At 49.1% G+C, this 23,415-nt stretch overlaps 2 protein-coding genes across 2 annotated transcripts; one reads left to right on the forward strand and one right to left on the reverse strand.

Annotated features, from left to right (window-relative positions):
* The first annotated feature begins 135 nt into the window (after positions 1–135).
* LOC135817860 (UDP-N-acetylglucosamine transferase subunit ALG13 homolog) lies at positions 136–8,169 on the forward strand. Its single transcript, XM_065331138.1, has 4 exons — positions 136–464; positions 546–711; positions 3,751–3,889; positions 7,764–8,169. Exons 1-4 carry the CDS (start codon positions 384–386, stop codon positions 7,963–7,965), a joined length of 588 nt encoding a protein of 195 aa, XP_065187210.1. The 5' UTR covers positions 136–383; the 3' UTR covers positions 7,966–8,169.
* A 1,335-nt stretch (positions 8,170–9,504) lies between these two features.
* On the reverse strand, positions 9,505–21,187 carry LOC135817861 (histone-lysine N-methyltransferase 2D-like). The gene is made up of 4 exons (XM_065331139.1): positions 20,823–21,187; positions 20,249–20,516; positions 12,088–14,141; positions 9,505–10,349 (listed from the first exon to the last, which is right to left on the reverse strand). Exons 1-4 carry the CDS (start codon positions 20,892–20,894, stop codon positions 10,272–10,274), a joined length of 2,472 nt encoding a protein of 823 aa, XP_065187211.1. The 5' UTR covers positions 20,895–21,187; the 3' UTR covers positions 9,505–10,271.
* Positions 21,188–23,415: the final 2,228 nt, after the last annotated feature.

The following is a 23,415-nucleotide window of genomic DNA, read 5'->3' on the forward strand; positions in this document are numbered from 1 at the left end:
AATGCAGCAGCATCAAACATGAATGTGTGACGTAACCCAACATCATACAGTTTGTTTGAAATGACGTCAGGACTCAGGAGTTCACGATCACGTGCCTTTTTTATGAGCTGTGTACATGTGTTATGTAGCTGTGTCTGTTCCGTGTGTGTTTGTGATTTTGAAAAAAATGAAAGGTCCTATTGTTGTTCCTCAGACATTTCAAAGACTTGTCCAAAACTACATCGGTACAATGATGTACCTGTGAAGCTCTGTATTCCAGCAGTATTTTTCCTTGTACATTGTAGCTCAATTCTCATACCTGCACTTTGCTACTAGTACTGTACAAAAATACCGTTTTTGAAGACAACCTCATCTCTTGATTCTTGAATTGGAGACAAGGGGCAATGACGACGGTCTTCGTAACTGTTGGAACGACCAGTTTCAATGAACTGGTTGAAGCTGCATCTTCCAAGTCATTTCGTGGGGTAAGGGCATAAACCAAGGTTCAGTTTCATGGGTGGAGGTTTTGCTAATAGTGCGTCCTGTTCGTGTATTGCCTCGACTAGCTCCTGTATGCGAAAGGATATAGGAAATTAATCCTTCAAATTGGTCGTGGTGAACTCACACCCCAGGAGGATGCCAGCTCCGGAGAAGTTGCCTTATCATACTATCGCTATAAAGACACTCTGGCAGATGACATACGTCAAGCAGACCTGGTTATCAGCCATGCAGGTACTAGTAATCGATTTTTATATACACGTACAATTGTAATTTGTACCAAAACATATTTAAAACAGGGCAGGGAACAAAAAATATTTAAAATTGTTAATTTAATATCCACTATGACGTACTGTAGAACGGCTAATTCTAGCAGCTAAATTTTTGGCGTTTTCTGAATCCGGACCAAATTCACGATGAAATACAGTGGAGATTGGATATAACGACCTTGGGTATAACGACAAATCGAGTTTAGCGACACAATTCTGTTGCCCAAGTCGTTTAGTAAGTCCTTTCTGTACATTATAGTCTGATCGGGTATAACGACCTCGAAAATAACGACAGATCGAATTTACTGACACGTTTTTGGTGCCCGAAGACCTGAAAAACAGTGAAAATACATCGGATATAACGACTTTCCTTTTGTATCAGGCAGACTGGCATGTCTGGAACATGGTAGATCTACATGGCTGTGCCACGTGCCCGGACCTCCGGGTCACTCAATTACCGGTATGTGTGCACGTTTGCACATTGCACGTTGTCGCCGCAGTGCAGGACTTTACCGTCCTTGAACAATGCATGCAACTTACTTATGTACATACACATCTGTTATCCACATGTACATTACAGTATATCTACAATACATTTCTGTCATTTTGATATACATGTACATATTGCATACTAAATGTGAAAATCGGGTTTAGTGACAGATCGAATATAGAGACATTTTGCTTTCTCCCGAATGAGTGTCGTTATATCCAATCTCCACTGTATTTTAGCATGGACTCGGATGGAGAGCCAAGGATTAATTTATAGAAAAGAAAAAGGACCAAGGAACTACAAGTTAAGCGGGATTCACAGAAGCTTTTTTTGCGATGCGACACGCGATGCGACGGGATCTGCGATGGACGCGTGCGATGCGAACTCGCGAAATACCATTCGCAGAAAAAGTCAGCGATGCGACAAAGTCTTGCTGATTTGGGTACGTCACCATGATATTCGCGCGGGTTGGTACAACTTGTACAAATTTATAGGCAACTCTTGAACCTTTGTACAACTTTGCTGTAGAAAAGGTCGAAATCGTACGCCAAATCGCTTGTCGCATCGCAAAAGTTGAGCAAAGCTCAACTTCTGCGATGGCCCAGTTGCGGCCGTTGCGTGGGGTGCGAGATGGCTGCGATTTGGGGATTTCCCGGTTTCGCGGCAGTCGCATTGCAAAAAAGCTTCTGTGAATCCCGCTTAACGCTATAATGTCCACTAACACCGTACACATCCAAGATGTGCTAGAGCTGTTAGCCAGTTAGTTGTAGAACGTCAGTACCGTCAGTCAGTGTCGTGCAATGTTATCGCATGAGCTGATTGTTTAGTAACTGGTGGTTTTAGTGGACATTATAGCGTAACTTGTAGTTCCTTGGTCCTTTTTCATTTCTACACATATTTAGCGATCCTAGTTTCAGAACTTAGAAGTTGCGACTTCGGCGGTAATAGTCATGAAGTTGATTGTTCCAACTAGGAACACACGCTTCTTGCCGAACTTGACACTTGACTGACTCACGACTGCCATCCGGAGCACACGAGGAGCACGTCGCACCTTCCACTCGGCAAACCTGCAAGAAAGCACCACTCCCTGGTCAATACACAGTGTTTCGGGGAATTCTAGTTTCAGAGATAAAAAAGAAGAAGAAGAAGATGAGGCCGCACCGAAAAAGTCTTTTGTTTCAGGTAACATGGCCAGAAAAATACCGGTTGGTCTGCTTTCTTTTTTTGCTGGTAATTTTTATGAATGCCAGACCGGTATGAACATGTATGTGCAGCATAGTACACAGCCAAGATAGCAAATAATTTGTGGTCGATAAAGCAGGCAGACATGTAGACTACATGCACATACTGTACTGTAATATACTGTAAAAGCAGAAATTTTCGGTAACTTCGGTGCTGAAACTTTTACCGAAAATAAAACGCACCGAAAATGTCGGTATAGTACTAGTTCACTTGCCTGGAAAACGGGTTTACCGAAAATGTCCCTCCACCGAACCGCCGATTTTGGAGAATACTGAAAATATTACACCACCGAAAATTTCTGCTTTTACAGCAGCAATCAACAGCTCGACCAGACCACCAGGAACAGTCAAACTGGTCATACTTAGTACATGTACTGACACTCAGACACGAAGCAGAGCATGCAGTGCTCCGAGACGTTGCGCATCAACACATCGTACAGCGATCGTCGCGGGCCAGCAACTACAGCTTCCTGGTGCTCCAACGCAAAGATAAAGAATCCGGGTCCGAACTCCAAATGAAGTCCAGCATCATCACTCTTGTCAGCACCATTGCGGCCTGACCCGGCTTCGGAAGCAAACACTGCTTTGAAGCGAGTGACACCTTCTGAATGAAGAGTTTCCAACAAATTGCTCAGGGTATGTTACTCGAACAATGCAGCTGTTGACGACGGTCCAGCCGCCGTCAACTACAGAAACGTTTTGCCACTAGAGTTTCTAAACTAAAACATATCTTTGTCGAAAACGTTATGCTTGGCAAATAGAACCACCCTGCAACAAATCCGACTCCATTGAGTCAACTTGAAGCAAAGGACTGAAATGTCTAGCCGGCCAGAGCCAGGAGCAGGAAGGAAGGGCCTTGGCCGTGGGCCTGGCACAACGCGAAGTGCGAGCACGTACACGTACCTTACGTACGATGCATGAATGCATACAAAAAAAAGAATCGGCCGACGCTCAAAACATCGGTCGGTCGGGTTACCCAAAACAAAGGATTTTTCGGTGCCACCTGACTAGTACTTATACTGTACTTCACATGCAAAATTTCAATTAGAGCGGCAAAACATTAGCGCAAACACTCCTTCAGTTGAACGTAGCCCCACGATCTCCTGCTTCCTACGCCACTGATATCCCATAGTTTGTTATATTCGAATTACTGTTAGACCACATAATTTTTAGGCCATTAAAGTTCAAATAACGGTCTTTTGTATCTTGATGGGACGCTTATGGATTCTCTCCGTTTCATGTACTTTTTGGGGTTGAATGTGTGACGTTGCAGGGGCAGGTTGTATCCTAGAAACACTCGATGCCGAGAAGCCACTCGTGGTGGTTGTCAACGAGACTCTAATGGGGAACCATCAGCTGGAGCTGGCTCGTCAGCTGCACCGCGATGGCCACATCCAGTACTGCGTACCCAGGTGAGTCAGTCCTCTGCCTGTTTTCGTGGCCAGCTGCTGTCTGGTTTCCACCTTGACGTAGTACTGTGCCGTGGCCTATCGCTATTGCTAGCAACATCATGCTGAGAAGTGCAATACTCGAGCACTGGGATCATTAGTTCTAACAAGAGTACATACCGTAGTGTCGCGTATAAAAGCAGGTGCTTACGGCCGTATAAGCCGGGGTTCAAACCATGCTTCTATTCAAAACATGCTGCTACGTCAATATCATGAGTCTATACAGTGCAGTGCATACTGCCACACATGTACTTTGCAGAGAGCGGCTTCTATTCAAATCATGCCTCTGTGTCACGGTGCGCTTCGAAAAATTGGCTTCTATTCGAGTCCTGCTTCTATACAGGTCATGCTTTTATACGCGACACTACGGTAAACAAGATCATGCAATTCCGCAGCTGGCGCACGGCGGAATTTGTTGTTGACGTCACCTTTTTCAGACCCTGTGATGCATGCGGGGGGAAAAACACGGAATTACTTCATTGTTTAGTGTTCTACTATGCAAAATGTGTTATTATTGAATTGGCTTTGTTTCACTCACGTTGTCGTGACATGAGGTAAGAACCCCATCTCCGGGCCAAAAGAGACCAAGGGTAATGAGAGTTTGGAGAAAGAAAAGAAAGAAATTAGATAGATGGCCAACGCAATGAAGACCGAAGCGGTTTGTAAAAACAATAGCAAAAATAATGAGAGCCGGGGCCGAAACTGAGAGACGGGCACTAACACGCGGAAAGATGGAGGAGGCCAGGACATATTCGAATACAAAGGGAGTAATCACGAATGGAAAAAAAACCAGAACAGGGATAGAGGAAAAATGAAAGGACATACCGAAATGGCAAGAGAATAATCAGGTTGTGATGACCGTCATACTGCACATTCGCGGATGCAAAGCAAATATGGTATTGGAGTTGTACGGACTAGCTAGAGCTGTATCATGGGGTGCCTAATGACGAATGCCAAGGACCGACTTGACAATGTTTAGTGTGCCCAGGATAGCACATTGCTGGGCCATTTCGATGCGCAGAGTGCCTGCCAATGCCAACATAAAGTGTGACAGGGACGCACCAGTCAGACCACCAAGCGCTCCAACCACCAGAGGCACAACGCGGACATCGTCCATATGCCAAATGCGCCACAGCTCTTGGCAAAGGGGAGCATACGTTGTTAATTTTTCGGCTATTTTGTGGTCACATTATCGTCCAAGGGAACACTGATAACCATCAGCAGCACCTGTGTGCTGTACCGCAGCACCAAGTCCGGACGGTTATGGCGCACTTGCGTATCAGTTGGGATGTTGAGCTTTCACAGGAGCTTCATGTCACGATTTTCCATGGCGGGCACAAGACGGTGCTTGAACGGATTGTTTCCCGACCGATCCAGACCATGTCATTTGCATAGTACCCAATCTACCAAGTTCACCAGCGTGTCATGTTGTTCGATGTATAATGTTTTGGCCAGGGCTGGGCAACAATCCACAATATGGTCCACTGTCTCTCTGCGGGTGCCGCAAACCCAACAGACATCCACAACATCTCCCCGTCCAATGACTGTGGCCTGATGATTCCGGGTTGCGATGGCCTGGTCTTGCACAGCCAGCAAGAGTCCTTCTGTCGCAGGCCTGATCGATGGTGACTTTAACCAGCGAAAGCTCAGACCCAGATTTAATCCAGCGTCAGTGGCACGTTTCCAAAACTGGCCATGGAGAGGCTTCCCCTGGATGATTGCCAGGCATCGGAGGGCGACTGCTTTGTTGACCTTGTCTTTTGGGGCAGTTACAAGATTAGGCAGATCAAGGTCACCAAGAAGTCTGGCGGCTTGATGAGTTATGGATTTTGATGGTGCCACATCATGGTCGTGATGGCGCTTAACAGCAGCCAATAGTGGCACGTTTGGGTGAGCTTCAAGGTACCGCAAAATCCGGACACGGGTTCTGTCCAGGAGATCCCGGAATGACAGAATTCCTCGACCACCCATGTCACAATGTAGGTGGACCCTGGCGGCAGAGTCTTTCGGGTGTCGGGTGTGTGCCTTATACAGCGCTTGGCGGGTTTGTCGACCTAGTTCCTCTATCTCTGCCTTTGTCCACTCCACGATGCACAGGGAGTAGAGGATGACAGGGACGGCAAAGGTATTGATAGCTTTGGCCAAGTTCCTGGCGTTCAACTGAGATGAGCACACCAATTGAAGACGGCAGCCGAACTCAGACTTTGTAGTGGTCTTCAGGTCGGTGGTATGAAAATGGGCTGATTCCGGGACACCAAGGTATGTGTAGGACTCATCCGCCTGCAGCTTGGCAATGGCGAGACCCTGGAGTGTCCGGAGAGCAGACTGCTGATCACACTGGGCTCTCCCCCGTTTCATAGTGAGCCAGCTAGACTTCGACGGGTTGAAACGCATACCAATGCAGTCGCGCATTAACTCCACAACATTGGTCATGGAGAGCAGATTCTTGTCGTTGCGGGCAAAGAGCTTGACGCTGTCCATTATTATGTTGACTTTATTCACTCCCAAAGCTGAAAATGAAAGCTTGAAAGGAGGCATGAAGTACATCACCGGGATCCATGGGACCCAAGGGTGAAGCACCAATCAGTGAAGGAAAAGAAAACTTTGAACATGTTTTGAGAAATTTCATGAGAGCAAAATACACATTCACCTATACCAATCCGGTACTCACATAAAATCACATTCATGTATAACAGTTTTATAGATATCAAGCATGCTGCACGTGGGAACTCCAAGCAAGACAAACTCAGACGAGATAAGACAGCATAGGCAGAGAAAGACAATACGTGACTGGGGACGTATGGCAGAAATGCACGCCTCTCGGCTCGTCACACAGCACATAATGTACCACCATCATAAAACACACAGACTGAGACACATCGGGACATTACGAGCAAGCTAACGTAAGGTCAACCGACCATTTATACCATGCCACTCTCCAATCCATGACCAGTTACCGACCGCACAATCCTCAGGGTGCCTAGAATAGCACATTGCTGCAGCCGCTGGATCAGGGACGCGTGGAGCCCAAGGCTTAAGATATGGCTGTGGCTCGTTCCGGACACACCACCCAGAGCACCAATGATAACTGGAACAACAGTTATCTTTTCGTTCCAGATCCTCCTTAGCTCTGCTGCCAAGGGCAGCTACTTGCTGATCTTCTCCTGCACCTTCTTATGGACCCTGTGGTCCAATGGGACACTGACGTCTGGAAGACGGCTTTCATCGCGAGTTTGTGTTTTTGCTGCTTTCGAAACAATATTTTTAAACCTTTTCTCCCGTTGCTGTAGCTTCTTGCCGTACTTGTAGTGCAAGTTTTAGTGAACCCTGCCGAGTTCACCCAGCCACAGACTCGTACTACATGCCTTGTATGGTTGACGTAAACAAAACATTCTGCCGTGGGCCAAGCCAAGCGGAGTTGCACACTCTTGTTGATGTACTCTTGGCAGTAGGATATAGCACTGCTCGTGCTTCTCTAGCAGGTAGTTCCTGGGTATGAATACGTGTAGTTCTTATACAAAAGACTAAAGGAGCGGGACTGAAAATACAGCTCCCTCTCTCCATCTAAACAACGCCTGCCGGACCGCAACCTCCGTATGTATTTGCATTCTTATACCAGATCTGTAGATGTACGACTGGTAATATAATGATCGTGCTCGCAAGCCGTAGTATTTACCAAAGCCTGTAACCCTACACATCTACAATTTAGCATTGCGAATTTGCGATTCTGACCGCCTCGTGTATGAGTTTAGGACCCCGGGCATTACTAAATGGCTGGTGTGCGCTGGTGTGTGTGTGTGTGTGTGTGCCTGTGTGTGTTGCGTATAATTTTCTAAAGGGATCTCTCCGCGGTTGTGGACGCGCTCGACCCTGCTTCGCTGCGCCTGCTCCCGCACGGCCAGCCACGTCTGTTCGGCGAGTGGCTGACCAAGACGGCCAATGAGCCTAGCGATTACCAAAGCGGTGTTGTCAAAGTGCGGCGAGTCCTCTTCGCAGTTATCGTAGCGATAGTAGCATTGCTATTGTATGCATTTAGATAAGGCTAGTAATATCAGTATAGTAACTTCTATTCTCAATGTGTGTGTTTATTATTGCACTGCAATGGTGTACTTTGGTGCTGGGCACTACTTAGTAGAGTGGCCAGGATGCATTGCATTCACGAACCACACCTTGATCCTCTCCCGGTCAGCGGCTGGTACCGCTCTCCTCCAATTTCTCAGTGAAAGAAACGAAAATTCTCTTGACCAGTTTTTGTTCATGTTTGTGATTCGACTTGGAGCGTAGCTCCAGGTTGTGGGAATTCTGGGGCAGTTAAACACACCGTACGCCTTTGGCCACTGGTTGCATGTTGCTGTGAGCTGGATGAATGAAATAATTTTGCACGGATTTTCTGGCCATGCATGGGTGGTGCAGGGGAAGTTTCCTCGCATACAGTGCTGGATCATCTCGTGCACACACACACATACACACACACACACACACACACACACACACACCACACACCACACACACACACACCACACACACACACACACACACACACACACACACACACACACACACACATGCACACCACACACACACATGCACACACACCACACACGTACACACACACACACACACACATCACACACACACACACACACATCACACACACATCACACACACACACACACACACACACACACACACACACCATGTACCATGTATACGCTCGTCGCAAGAGAAGCACGCACATCTGCAAATGCACTGGATGTGCACCCACAGATTACACCCACACACACGCACACACACACACATGCACACACACACACACACACACACACACACACACACACACACACACACACACACACACATGGCTGCAATGCAGGGGTGGGGGCTCTACACCAGTGCCACTTCATAATTATTATGATTTTCATCAGCCAGTGTAAACACTGTAGAAAAAAAAGTTACGAAACAAAACCGCTACCTAGAAGTAAAGCGTCTCGAGTTGAAAACGATACTAAATACTGCTATTATGGTACGTGTGGCTGTGGGTGCTTGTGGCTTTGTGCACACCCACTGGCTGCCCGCACCACGATACAACCAACATTGCTTCACAGGCGGATGTCGGCTATCAAGTGCCCCTTGTCAAGCAATGTCAGTTGTCGTGAGTTGTATACAGATCATTGGGTTTCCGTCGTCGTGTCGCTCATGGCAGATCTAAATTGCACCTTTTGGTTTTGGATGCATTGTACATTTGAAAGCTGTACTTACTCAGCCACATCTCTGTGCTTATCTGATACGTGTCACCGCCCCTTGCACTCCTGCTGCGTCACCTACAACTCTTGGCCGCTCACGTGAGCAGTTGCGTGGTTCGTGCCGGCCCGAAAGGACACACACACGCGCGCGCACCCCCCCCCCCCCCCCCCCCCACACACACACCCGTTTTGGTGTTGCATAGTTTCGGTAATTACCCCCGGAGGATGCACCCAGTGTGCTGACAGTGCTCAACGCCGCAGAGGCAGAGCGTAATACAGAACAAGTTCTGTAGTTTCGGTAATTTAAAAAAGTACAGCATTGTTCAAACGTTGCAATCAACGTGGCAATGTCTTATTTGAAATCCAAATACACATTCACAATGCACAGGGGAACACCGTGTTCCAGGTTGCAAAACAAAAGTAACTTAGTTGTCAGTAAATTTGTTACGAATGAAAAAGCTGAATATCTACAGGCAAGATTTCTAAATTTTCTCTTTGAGGGGCGATTGATAGAAATTGAAAATGAGACTTTAAACATCAGAGAGCTCAAGGAGAAAATATAAATCAAAATGGGAGTTTCTGCCATGCGTGAGCGACACATGATGCATAATTGAGCCCAGTGCGTTGCACGCCTCATTGGATCTATGCTGGCGAGCAGAGAGTAGCGCCATGCAGCATAGTCATTTGTGGGTATAGACGGCACTGTAAACAGTAGACCATCAACATGACTAGTTCGTTCGTTCAAGAAGGTGTGTAAACTAAGGTATCGGGTCATTAGGTGCTATGCGAGTCTCTCTCTCTCTCTCTCTCTCTCTCTCTCTCTCTCTCTCTCTCCCACACACTCTCTCACTGACACATTCTCACTCTCTCGCTTGCTCACGCTCTCTCTCCTTATCTCTATTTCTTTCTCAAGTGATGATGGCTCAGCTAGAATGAGTTGTTTTGGCACTGCAAGCAAGTATCGGACAGGCCAAGCTCGGTCTGGTTATATTTTTCCAGGCAGGGGATGAGTGTGCTTGTGCATTTCAAGATCCACTGGCGTTACAAGTATATCAAAACCAGTGCAGTTAACTGCCGACATCGCAGCTGGCTGGATGAAAAGACTACGATGGTTTTGGTGGGCGCGGCGGTGGCGGGCCTCCCGAAACCATCCTGATCGCTTCATCCGCTGCCGAGGGACCCTGGAGAAGCAAGCAGTAAAAACAAGCGTGCACCGACACAAACAACTTTGCAAAATGCACTTTGTCGCTTGGAAAAGTGTCATGACCGCTGTGGCTGCAGCTAGCTACAGTAAAACCTGTCAAAGTGACCACTCTGACAAGGCGACCACCTGTCCTCGAGGGCCACTACAACTAGAGCCAGGGGATGGTATTCCCAGTCGAATAACCCTGGATAAGGCCTGAGACAACCGTAGCGCGCAGGCCACATTTGTCAGGTCCCTTGAGCGGTCGCCTTACACAGATTTCACTGTACTATGCATATTGTTTAGAAGGATAGAGTACCATTGCTTTCTTTGCTTTTATTCGCGCCACTACTGTACGGCACCAAGACTTGGCTGGCGCATGGATAAACTACTGCATACATTAATTTTGTAGTTTGTGTCGTCTTCAGGAATACAAGTTGGCGCCGCTATGCTTCACCTATATGTAGCTGTCGATCTGTGTCATTGTGCGGGTCTTCATTCAGAGTCATTTCAGACAGTTTCACACTACAATGCTTCCTTTTGCCCTGTGTTGGGCGTGGGATCAATGCCTATTCTCTGGATCGGTAACCTGATGGATTCCCGCTGTTTCTTTCGGTGACCCAAACTGTAGCTGACTTGCTAGCTGCTAGCTTAATGTAGCATAAATTCGCCAGTTCACTTGTCTACCCTTTGCCGTTGGACAGAGGCAGCGCTAGAGCACGGCAAGGCCTTGATCTGCTTTTTCATCCCTAGTGTCTTTAGAAGTGCGAACATAAAGACTGTGTGTGAGAACGGGAACTAGTGAGCTTTTGCGATCAATGGATCTGGGTCCAGCCCTCCGAACAGGTGTTCTAGAGAAAAAAATCTGTGGTAGATCGCAGTGACTACGGTCAGCACAGTACATAGGGTGTAGTGATCATAGATTGACTCTGGCACTGCCCGATGTATGGTGCTGTTTCGACCGGTATTGCAATCACAGCGCTTCGAATGCCACTCCATGGACAGGCATGCTATTAGTGCAACCAAACTTGGCATTCAACGGTTATTACCAGTCGTGTTTAGACTATGGGAACAGTGCAGTCATGTGCAATGCTGGAGAGCGACATCAGAGCACTGGAATGCTCTTGGTGTTCCTAGGCTACATGTAGTCCCAGTCTCGCACGGCCATTGACACCCTGCAGCCGTGCAACTCAGTCACCTTACAGTGTGTGGCACAGCAGTGTATGGCACAGGTCTCAAGACAGCAATTGGACTTCACTGACCAGTACTGCAGTTTGTACCCCCCCCTCTACACACACACACACTCACATACATACACTACAAGAATGCCAAGAGTGCATAAACAAGAGTATGCAACTGTGGTTATGGGTCTGTGCGCGGCACGCTGCCTTCATTACGTAACTTGCCTCCATTACGCTCTGAAAGCATGCACAAGTTCTCGTACGAGCACATCCGGTTTTGCTCGATTCGTTCCAGTACCTACGCGATCTCTAGGGAAAGTGCGGTGTTTGATTTTCCGTAGTGGGCAGAGCCGCAGACTGCAGCTGAATGATGTAATGAAGGCAGCGCGCCGCACATTTGGCCCGTAGAAAAGAGATCACAGCTGCATACGCTTGTATATGGACTCTTGATAATGCCCGTTCACGAATGGCGGTAGGTTCTGGCACGCGTGTACACACACACATACGTACACACACGCGCGCGTGCGCGCACCACACACACAATCGTGCACTCACCGTGTTGCGCATGTCGGTGTACTGGTCGTCCATCTGCGCCCCGCCAGCAGCAGCAGCACCAGCACCATTCCCCATCACCATGTACTCCATTTCACCGCCTTCCGCTGGGCCAGCTCCATTGCCATTGTACTCGGACGGATTGAACTGAGGCGCCGACGCACTTGTCCGCAGTGACACAGGCTTGTCCGGACGTGCTGGCACGACGCCTGGAGGTACGCTGTAGGCAGCCATGTCCGGAGAAACGGCTTTCACTGGCGGCGGTAGATAGCTGTAGTTGGCCGTGGGGATTTGGTTGGCTGCAATCGGTGTCGGCGGGAAGTTGTACGTGCTCTCCGGCGATTGCATGCGCCCTGCACTCATGGATCCACGGATGCTGGCCCGCGATGACGCTGGTGGTGGATAGTCGTAGGCAGATGATGGCGGTGGAAGCTCCTGTCCGGCCACTGGTGGCGGCGGAATGTCGTAGTGCTGGTTCGGGTCCGCCGAGTGTCGTAGCTGCGAGGACCCTGGCGGATAGTCATAGTTCTGCATCGGCACATTCTCCATGCCCGCGTGCTGCTGCTGCTGCGGCTGCAACTGGTCAAAGTTATACAATTGCTGCGGGTATTGTCCAGGCATCATGAAGGCTGTATCCAGTGGGATTGCCACGTTTCCCAGCTGCCCCGACATCAGCACGTGTTGCTGCTCGGGTGATACGATGTGCACGGGCACGGCTTGCGGAGCACCACCACCGTTCAGGGTCGGCCCTGGTCGGAAGTTTGGCGGAATGTCGTAGTTGCCGACCGGGTCGCCCTCGGAGAAACGCGAGCTGACCACAGGTAACGTACTTGCGCCGTACTGTGTGACTAGCTGCATAGTCATGGGGGTCACTGCCGTCGGTGGGATGTCGTAATAGCCAAGCCGGGAGAAGCGCTTTGAGCCCGCCGTCGGCACGGGTATGTGTTCAAACTCCATGCCGTCTAAGTCGGTGCTCTGTGTCGACTGGGTGGTCTTCGGCTTACTGCTCCTGTCAATGTTGGGTGCGTCTGGATCTGGAGGAGACATAGAGTCCGTGCGAGGTTTGGAGCTTCGGTTAATGACTGGTGGTGGCGCTTTCAAGTCGTCGGGTCCTAGCAATGCATAGCCAACAGGTCGCGGCTGCTGCTGCTGTCCGTCGCCTGGTTGCTGTAGCTGATGTTCCGGCGATACAGTTGACGCCGCTCGTGGCGGCGGTAGATAACTGTATGCACTCATCGGATCGGTGACGCCCACTGCCGCCGGCACTGCCTGAACATGCATCCCCGACGTGGCCGGTTGCGGAAAACTGTACGCGCTCATCGGATCGGTGGCGCCCACTGGCTGAACATGCATGCCTGACGTGGCCGGTGCCGAGGAGCCGGCCGAGTCGCTCGTGTTTGCACGCCGCGGAGGCGGTGGGTACTGGTACGGACTCGGTGCAATGGTGTGCGCCGGCGATTCGGACGACATCAAGATGGCCGCCGACTGGGCCTTAGGCAAGTCCACGTAGCGCTCAGGTGACGTTGCCACGTTGCTGCTCGACGAGGTTTCTCGATGCAGCGTGTGACGCATGCTGCCACCGCGCAGGCTGTTCCTTGCTGCACCATTGGTGTTCGACAGCGGTACTACGTCGTAGGACTCGAGTGCTCTCATCTCGTGCTCCGTCATCGGCCGGCCAAGATGCATGCTCTGCACACGCCCGGCAAGACGTTCCGCTGACTCTACTCCGTTCTCCACGGGCTGCGAGGGTGGCGGTGGCACAGGCCCGTCGGTAACATCGGTAACATCGGTGCCCTCGCCCACCAAGTAGTAATCACTTCCGGGGGCAGTTTGGTGTGCTACGCTGTTCGACGCTCTCCGATTGTCGTCCGCAGTCCCGAACTCTGCCGCCGTCGGTGTGCTGCTCGTGCTGTTCAAGGCGCCGACAGTTAGTGACCGCGGTTTAGGCGCAGAGTTCGGCAGCGTCATTGAGCCGTTCATTGCTGCCGTGTTTTCGCTGATCGGCCTTGATGAGTTTCCAATGGAAACTCCGGCCATCGTTTGGCATCTTGCATTTGCTGTGGGCAATGCGTACAGAGATGAAACACACAGGAGAGAGAGAGAGACAGAGATGGACGTGGAGACAGAGACAGAGAGCTCATTAGTGAGGCAGACAACAAAGAAGGTCACAGGGCAAATTCACATTTGACAATTCCCAGAACAAGTCATCCATGCATTCATTGCTTTGCACCACCCCGCCCCCTGCCGCAGTGCTGGCCATCCGGGTGGACCCATACATTTACATAAGATGATTGTAGTTATTAGAAAATGCATCGACTGCCAAGTGTCTGGCTACACGTTATAGTACTGCTGACACTAACGCAGACACACACACACCATTCGACCATTTGACGCTCATAACCGGAGGCGATGATAGCGATGCTACGGCAGAAGCCATAGCAACTTGTGCTGGGATTGCACCATTCAACAGCTTGCCAGGCTGAAGAATTGATCGCCACTATTCAGCCTGGTCGACACCACACAGCAGAGTGGCTTTTTCTGGCCAGTGAATCCCTACTTTTTTCATTTTTGTTTTCCCGCACACACATCGCACCACATACTCCAGCATGCACTGGCTTTTGGTAACCACCCAGGAGAATGAAAGAAAAGTCAGGAGGAGTCTGGGAGAGAGAAGAAAGACGTGGTGACCACAATCGTCGGGAATCGAACCCGCAACCTCTCGATTGGATATCGCTGTACATATCACTGCACTGCATGGGACACACACACACACACACACACCATGTACCCCCCCCCCCCCCACACACACACACACCAACACCATTGCCACCACAAACACACACCACTGCCACCACAACCATCCTCCTGGTCCTGGTCCTGGTAAACACTGCCATTACGGTCACGTGTCCCCTTGCGGGGCCGAAAATATGGAACGACGAGCGACGGCAGTCCGCTGAGAGAGAGGTACCAGGTCAGGGACTCAGGGACCATGTTCAAGAGAGCCATCTCCGGCAGCTATGGATCTGGCTTATCATCGGAGACTATTCCTCTCACGGCTGCCGTGGAGCACAACCATCATACACCTACACACATGCACACACCACACACACACACACACACACACACACACACACACACACACACACACACACACACACACACACACACACACACACACACACACCATGTACCCCCATACACACAGGCCTCCTCAAGCTATGGCATACAACTTCTAATTCGTCACTTGTCAAAACAGAAATGGGGTAAGGCATTGAAAGGTCTACACAATCACACAGGAAAGGACCCATCAACACAAAACATGGTACCTCTGCAATACATCAATCCAGCACAGCACAGTCATGTAAGTTACTCAAGTATGATGATCATGCAGTAGCATAATTATCACAAGGCAAAGCCTGGACGCTGCACTGAACACAGTGTTTCTGGATGCAGCCAGAAGCTGGTTGGCAGAGTTCCCCCCCCCCCCCCCCCCCCCCCCCCCCCCGTAGAGACCCGGCGTTAAAGGGGAAGTTAAGGCAAAAATTAAAATTTCACCAGTTGTAGGTTTCGGGGTGCTGAGTCGAATGGTCGTGGTCCGAGGAAGCTGAGACGCTCCCTTCCTACTTGAATCCCAATCGAACTCGCGCACTTCCACCGAAACTGGGTGACTGCGCCCTACTAGATGGGGATTTGTATGCAAAATGTCACTAAAAGCGCCATTTCGTTATTATAAAAGCACGGATGACCGCGATTGGCCCATATGTTGTAGTCTTTTGGACGCTGAGTCGACTGGTTTTGGTCCGAAAAGGCTGCGATGCAGCGTTCCTCCTTTATTCCCAATCGAACATGGTTGAACAAGCGGTCACGTGCTCCTGGGTGCCCAAATCACCTGGTCACCACGCCAGCAGGCGACAACTTTCACACCAAGGTTCAACTCGAGTTCAACTCGAGTGACAGGACTGCACCCAAAAAAGGTCAAACAGGCTAGTAAGTAATAGTTGTACCCTGCAGGCACGGTGACCAGGTGACTGGTGTACGCAGCAGCACGTGACCACTTGTTCGACCATGTTCGATTGGGAATAAAGGAGGAACGCTGCATCGCAGCCTTTTCGGACCAAAACCAGTCGACTCAGCGTCCAAAAGACTACAACATATGGGCCAATCGCGGTCATCCGTGCTTTTATAAGAACGAAATGGCGCTTTTAGTGACATTTTGCATACAAATCCCCATCTAGTAGGGCGCAGTCACCCAGTTTCGGTGGAAGTGCGCGAGTTCGATTGGGATTCAAGTAGGAAGGGAGCGTCTCAGCTTCCTCGGACCAAGACCATTCGACTCAGCAGACTACAACTGGTGAAATTTTAATTTTTGCCTTAACTTCCCCTTTAAACATACAAAATTTAAAAGCACAATACATCATGCTTGTATATCGTGTATCTTCGTCTGTAATACTTTCAAACGTTTTGAATTTAATACTGATTCATTATCACTCTGATCGGGTGCAGGTACTAAATACATCGCCCAACACCCTGATCAATCAACCCCGGCATAACAGCAAAATCATGCACCCATGTAGCAGGGCAGGGCTGATATGACAGCAACAAGACCATCTTCCTTCAGGTATGTCTGCTTGCAAAGCCTGGGATACTGTGCTGATGCTAGTACTTCATTAGGCTGAGCAGCATGAGTGCCCTCCCGTTTACAAGCAAAGAGAGGAGGGAGAGAACTGTTGGCAAGCATGTTGCACCTCTCCACTGGACATCACAATCACTGCCACTGGTGATGTGTCGACATGGCCCACAAGTGGCCACTTGGCCCCCATGCCTAAACTTTAGCACGCACGGATATACCATGCAGAGGAATGGCGTCCACACACACACACACACACATTATGCGTACGTGTACAGTCACATGTGACATGATTGTACTTCTGTACCAGCCTTGGGATCACTGCCCCATCAAGACCATGAAGACTGGCCAGGCTGTGTTCAGTGTTCGCCCTGACTCTCACTATGCAGAGGGGAAATGGAATTAGGCACCACTACAATCTGTGAAATGAATTGAACAAAGCCACTTGGGCAGGTGGCTGCAAACTGTGTTTACACACTCCATGCAATTGCCAATTAGCAAGCAGAAAGAAGACGGCTAACTCCATCCACCAAAGTACCACCAAAGCAAGTACCTTACTTTCTGAAACTAGGACTGCTCTTTGTATTCCCCTCTGTCTGAAATAAGCGCCACATCATTTCAGGGATTTTGTGTGTTTTTTTTCAAATTGGGTGAAATATTCGGGTCGCAAACTGCTAAGCGCCTCGGCCAGTATTGCCCAAAATACGGTATGTAAACTAAAAACTACAACTTACTTGGGCACGAGGCAACTCTAAAAAGGCTTTTAAGCCGTGTGGTCTCCCTTTTGTCATTGCCTCTGGCCAAATGTAGTTCAACTTAAGAATCAGAATGTAGGGCAGAGTGGTTGCAGACGTTTTGTTTTTCAAAATGCCCCCCCCCCCCCCCCCCCCTCTCCCTCTTCACCCAACTACGCGGAAATGCTGCACACACTAAGCCATGGGGCAATACTACCAGCAACCATGTGGTGCCCCAAACCAAAGCTGTGTACTTGTGCTCAAACTAATTTCCATTCACTTCCAGAATTACAACTGCAAGGGGCAAGGATCACGATTATTTAAATGCCTCATAAGTTATGCTTTCTTGGCCCAGTGGTTGGCAACCAATGCTGTCAGCTGGTCAGGGCCTGCCATGGTGTCTGCTGCTGACACTCCACAAAGCAACTAATTACTTTGAAGGCGAGCTTGTGTTTTCACCACTCCAAGTAAACGGCACTACTCCATGATTATTTCCAGCAGTATTGGTACATAACCACCAGTGTCATCTGATTGATTTCCTAACCAAACATTCCACCAGTATGCAGATCGGCCCATACTCCGTAGTCTGGCAAGGTGTGGCAGGCAGATGTTTCTCGGCGTACAGTCTACACATTTAGCAGGGCATGTGCTGCCCTTGCCAAACAACAGTTGGGCAACAAAACCGAGGGAGATCCTGCTGTACACCTGAATCGGTCGGTGTGTGTGCCGCCGATGCATGCATTGTGTGTATCATGGCCGTTTACAATGCGCACAGTGACACGTAAGAATACAGAAATCATTTACAACACACCCAGTGATTAGTAGTACAAGATAGTATACTAAGAGTAAGACAAGTTACTTGTAGGAATACTGATCATCAATACATGTACTCCTGTGGGCCAGTGTGTGTGTGTGTGTGTGTGTGTGTGTGTGTGTGTGTGTGTGTGTGTGTGTGTGTGTGTGTGTGTGTGTGTGTGTGTGTGTGTGTGTGTGTGTGTGTGTGTGTGTGTGTGTGTGTGTATCTCTCTTGCAATCATGCCACAGCATTGTGTTACTGTATAACTACAAGTCCTGCTCTTCACTTCAGGTTGAGTCTTTGCAGTTCGCACGGTGTGACAGGGCACAAGGAAACAGCTACCGGTGATGAGTGGTAGCCTATCGGAAAGTCAACAAGTACAGGTCAGGCACAGAAAGCTGAAACGTACACCGGTTGATTTTCGAAGACAAGTGGTACAGACCACTAGTGCACTGCCAGGGCTAGGGAGTCAGATTGAGCAAGTCACTGTTTTCTGCTGGATGTAGAGAACCAAAAAAAAAGAGAATGCTCTGAATGGCAGACTCCTGCACCCTTTCTTTTGGCCGCGCCGATGATAACAGTTTATGATTTTAATTTACTGTTTCGCTAGTCACAGCTACTGGCAGTATAATAGTACTGCTTCTTCGTGTTTGGGTGTGAATGTTCTAGACGCCTACTCATCTCCTTTCTTTAAACAGGCTCCGAGAAAGAATTTTCTCAATAAAGTCTAGGTCATTCACCGCCAACGTTATCTCGTTGCCCAATGCCATGCCATTGTTGCCGGCCACGACTCATTCATACAGACGCAGCGTAGGGCAACGAAGCGCCACGCTAGATACAGTAGTGACGGTGTATCTCTCGCCGCAGTCTTACATCATCCCCAGCAGAAAATGCGGGGAGGCAGCGACGAGGGTGTCACAAACAATGACCGAAGACGTCCAATCGCTGGCCGCAAATCACGCCATGTCAAAAAGAGAAAGGGGACGCGCTGCATGTGGCATTGACATAGATCACAACAGCGCACGCTTTGCGACCAGTTCCGAGCCCACTCGAACTCGTAGATCTACTACTAGTTCTTGTGCCGCATCGGGCAACGATACACGGAAAAGGGTGCCCTGTCCGGCTGTCGAAGACGAAGAGCTCGCTCTGTCCAGCCTGGTTGCTCCCCCACACGGTTTACAATCCGAGCATGCACGGCCAAGTCGACCACACGACTCCGCGTTACTTACGAAAAACAAGCAAAGAAAAAAATGTAGAATCCGCGGGATCCGAGGTCATGCACTGAGTCTGTATGATCATGATGATGTCCAGCTAGGAGTAGGAGGGCTATGTCCACGCGATCGGATGCACACGTGCACGCGAGTTCATTTCCCGCTAACACTCTCTGCACATGCACATGTGTTCTACGTCTGTCACTGCACTGAGCTGACTTTTTTTGGGACGGCGAGTCGAGTGCAACACTCTTTCCGGCGTTGGAGCTTTTTCGCCGCAGCAGCACCGTCCACCGCCGCTAGCGAGCAGCATAGTACTATTAGTAAGTAATTAGTTCCAACAAGATCGCCACAGCGCTCGTACCACATCCTCAGATACCCAAACCCGAAGGTTGACGACTTCCGATCTCCACAAGTAATAATAATTACTAGTCTTGGTCATCATACCACCACCATCTCTACCTAGTACCTCTCACAAACGATACATACTACTAGTAATTATTACTAGTAGATCCCAAAACTCCAAGGACATGTACACGTACAGTGAATTAGCGTCAGCATTCAAGCGAGCAATAATGTTCTTGTTTTCGAACATGTACACGTGCGACACACACACACACACACACACACACACACACACACACACACCATGTACCACACACACACACACACACACACACACACCATGTACCACACACACACACACAAACACACACACACACAAACACGCGCGGTTCATAATAAATTAGTGCACTGTAGTTACATAAAAGAAGAATGTCAGCACCAAACACCTTACCTTCTGTGATGGGGAAATTGCATAGTTCCATCATCTTCGCCACCCATTCAGCCTCGCGTTGCTTCGACTCCGCGCAGAAGTAGTAGAAGCGTGACGGGGTCTCCACACAGAACATATTCTTACCCTTGTTCTTGCCAGTTGTTAAGTCCGTCCTGATTGCGATACAGTCCTCCAAATTCACCGATCCTTTCTGCTTAGACTTCTTGTCATCCTCGTAATACTCGAGGACCTTCGATTGCAGTAGCACGACCCACCGCTTTCGCCATCTCTGCAGGGAAATACAATGTATAAACAGCGATGCACGGACGTCAACAGACATCGCGGCACAACTCCGCCAGCGAGCGACCTTGCAGCAAAAATCTGCCAACACCCAGACACTGGGTCACACTGGAGCCCAAATACCTGCCTACCACCTTCTCGCTACCTATCCGCACACGCCGCACACACATCACATATCACATACGTCTAGTGTCTCGTGTCTACAACAGGCCCCGGAAGAAACTCGAAGTTGATTCGCTAGTAGCATTTCGCACGCCATGCCGCTGTTTCATGTGTGGCCAGCGCAAGCCATTACCTTCAATCCGGTTCCTGACGACGGCGGTGATTTCGTCAGCCACCCTTCAAGCAACGGCCGTCCACCACCCATATTGTATACCTCCGAATGATGCCAGCTTCTCCAAAAGAAAACCCGCCTCACACGCGGTAGCTGAGCGTCGTCGTTAATGTCGCTCACTCACCCACGTCGCACTAGCTTTCCAATCAACTAACGTTACTTCTTACTTGTTTCGGCCCTCTCATGCTCAGTCCAATCACTCAGTCTTTTTCTACATGACACTGTTCAGTGTTGCCGGGAACGTGACTGCAAGCTTAGCTAAAGCAGCGAAGGCCTATTTTGTACCTGAGCCAGAGCCTGTTGATGCTGCTTTATGTTACAGCCAGGAGATCTGTCGATAGATATAAAAATGGATAATGGATGTCTTCGTCACTAACTGACCTCATGCTCACTCCGCCCCAGGCATAGGCCATGCGCAGGGCCAACAGTACAGTCGTGTACAGACGGAGACAGTGGCTGGCAGTCTGCCACTAGCACTACGTACAGCTAGCTGTACAAGACTTCATGCCTTTCATGGGTCAGTCAAAGACTGGCTGAAAGAGTGTAATACTGTACTACAAGTACAATACTAGTATTGCCCTAGACTCCCCTAGTGCCGTGGCAGTACAATCGTCATGTACTGTTGTACATGACGATAGACATACTCACATAGTATTATGGCAGTAGAAGTGGCCGGCGTTGGGGGTAGATTCTACGCGGATCAGTATGACCTCGTACAGGCGTAGAGCTAGAGCAGTAGAGGCTAGAGCACCACTGCCCTGGGCCTGGCACTGGCACTACACTCAGTACACTGTCATGTTATCATGGTCATGTAGATGTACAGACAGTGGTCATGGTGTTGTGTAGTTCTGTCAGTGTCAATCTGTCATGCATATCTGCGTCGTAGAGTCCATGTCAAGGTGACCACTCGGATAAGGCGACCACCTGCCCCAGACGGCCAGAGGACCACTGCAACCAGGACCAAGGGCAAGGATTCTTTTTCCAGTCAAACTACCCTGGATAAGGAGACCACCTGGTAACAGAGGCCATGTTTTGAAGGTCCCTTGAATGGTCGTCTTAGACAGGTTTCACTGTAGTCTAGCCACTGCTAAGACAAGAGTGCGTAACCCCCCTACTGCCATGCATGGGCTTATGTGATCTTGTCACTAATGACTATGTACATGACATTGTACAATGAAACTTGCCTAAGCGGACCGCTCAAGGGACCTGACAAATTAATGTGACTTGCGTGTTAGGGGTCTCCTTATCCAGGGTCATTCGACTGGGAATACCATCCCCTGGCTCTAGTTGTAGTGGCCCTCGAGGACAGGTGGTCGCCTTGTCAGAGTGGTCACTTTGACAGGTTTTACTGTGTATGATATAGCAGAGTGAGAGCAAGACCACTGATACACGCCGCACTGTCATAATCATCATGGGGTTTGGAGGCCTCTTTTACGGGCAAACAGAATACAATTGACAGTGGCATGGCGAATGATTAGAACACAACATTAACACCAAAAAATGAAAACAATTGCATGTGTGAAAAAACGCGAAAAAACGCAAAAAAAAACGAGAAAAACAAACAAACAAAAAACAGGAAAATACAAGGCACTCACGTGAGTGATATCGCACTTGCACTGTCCTGCCCACCATCGTCTCCAAAACCTCACAGCCGGCCCTCCGAGATTGCCAACTCTCGCAATGCATTCACATGGGGTTTGGAGTAGTCTAGAATAGTCCATTATCATTCTATGGCCCTATGGGCCGGCTATGGGATGGGATTATCCTTCTACTACAACTTGTACATGTGCATGATTGTTGGTGACGTGTATGTGTGGCACTTGTACTCCTGGACTCTTCTCACTCCCATTCGCACAGCATCTGATCAAGAACTAACATTATTGGAACCATCAAGAGTCCACTGTGACTGCCATTGTAACAATGTCCTCTTGGTACCATCATAATAGCCCACAGAGGGGGGTTATAACTGGCTATGGTTCTACTCTTGGGAGGGGGGTCGTTTTTGTTCTACAGGTTAAGGTAGAAACTACTTCTTGCGGTAGAGGCGTTCGTTTTTTCTGCTCAAAAGGGTAGATTCTACTTTCCTCTACCGGCTCTACCAGGAAAATGTAACAACGTGGTTAGTTGGTAGAAGCCGGTAGAAGTTGGTAGAGCTACGGGATTTCCGGCAAGATCAAGGATCAACTCCATACAGAAGAGAAACATTTGACGTACATACCGTGTAAACTACTACTTCAGTAAATCCGGTAGCACAGCGTTCGTGCACTTACCTCTACCATCTATAGTCAACTTCGCTAATAACGACTGCGGATATAACGACAATTCGGGAATAACGACAGAATTTCCATGCCCAGAGCAAAGTCCCATCCAACTGTAGTTCATTATAATGAGACTTCGGGTATAACGATACTTCGCTAATAAGGACACTTTTCTGATGCCGCGCCGAGTGTCGTTATACGCAAAGTTGACTGTACCTCTATCGGTAGAGTGACTCTACTCTACCAGGTAGCTAAAAACGAACGCAGCCCTAATGATACATGTACAATCCAGAGGG

The sequence above is a fragment of the Sycon ciliatum genome, chromosome 5 (assembly GCF_964019385.1).
Source record: "Sycon ciliatum chromosome 5, ocSycCili1.1, whole genome shotgun sequence".
In the NCBI taxonomy this organism is placed as follows: domain Eukaryota; kingdom Metazoa; phylum Porifera; class Calcarea; order Leucosolenida; family Sycettidae; genus Sycon; species Sycon ciliatum.

Excerpts from the sequence above, each read along its gene's own strand:
- LOC135817860 (XM_065331138.1), top strand. The coding sequence starts at position 384 with ATGACGACGGTCTTCGTAACTGTTGGAACGACCAGTTTCAATGAACTG. Across the intron at positions 465-545 it reads CTTCCAAGTCATTTCGTGGG|CTCCTGTATGCGAAAGGATA; the intron begins GTAAGGGCATAA and ends TGCCTCGACTAG. Across the intron at positions 712-3,750 it reads CCTGGTTATCAGCCATGCAG|GGGCAGGTTGTATCCTAGAA; the intron begins GTACTAGTAATC and ends GTGACGTTGCAG.
- LOC135817861 (XM_065331139.1), bottom strand. The coding sequence starts at position 20,894 with ATGGGTGGTGGACGGCCGTTGCTTGAAGGGTGGCTGACGAAATCACCG. Across the intron at positions 20,517-20,822 it reads CGTCAGGAACCGGATTGAAG|AGATGGCGAAAGCGGTGGGT; the intron begins GTAATGGCTTGC and ends ATTTCCCTGCAG. Across the intron at positions 10,350-12,087 it reads ACACCGACATGCGCAACACG|GGTCCCTCGGCAGCGGATGA; the intron begins GTGAGTGCACGA and ends TTGCTTCTCCAG.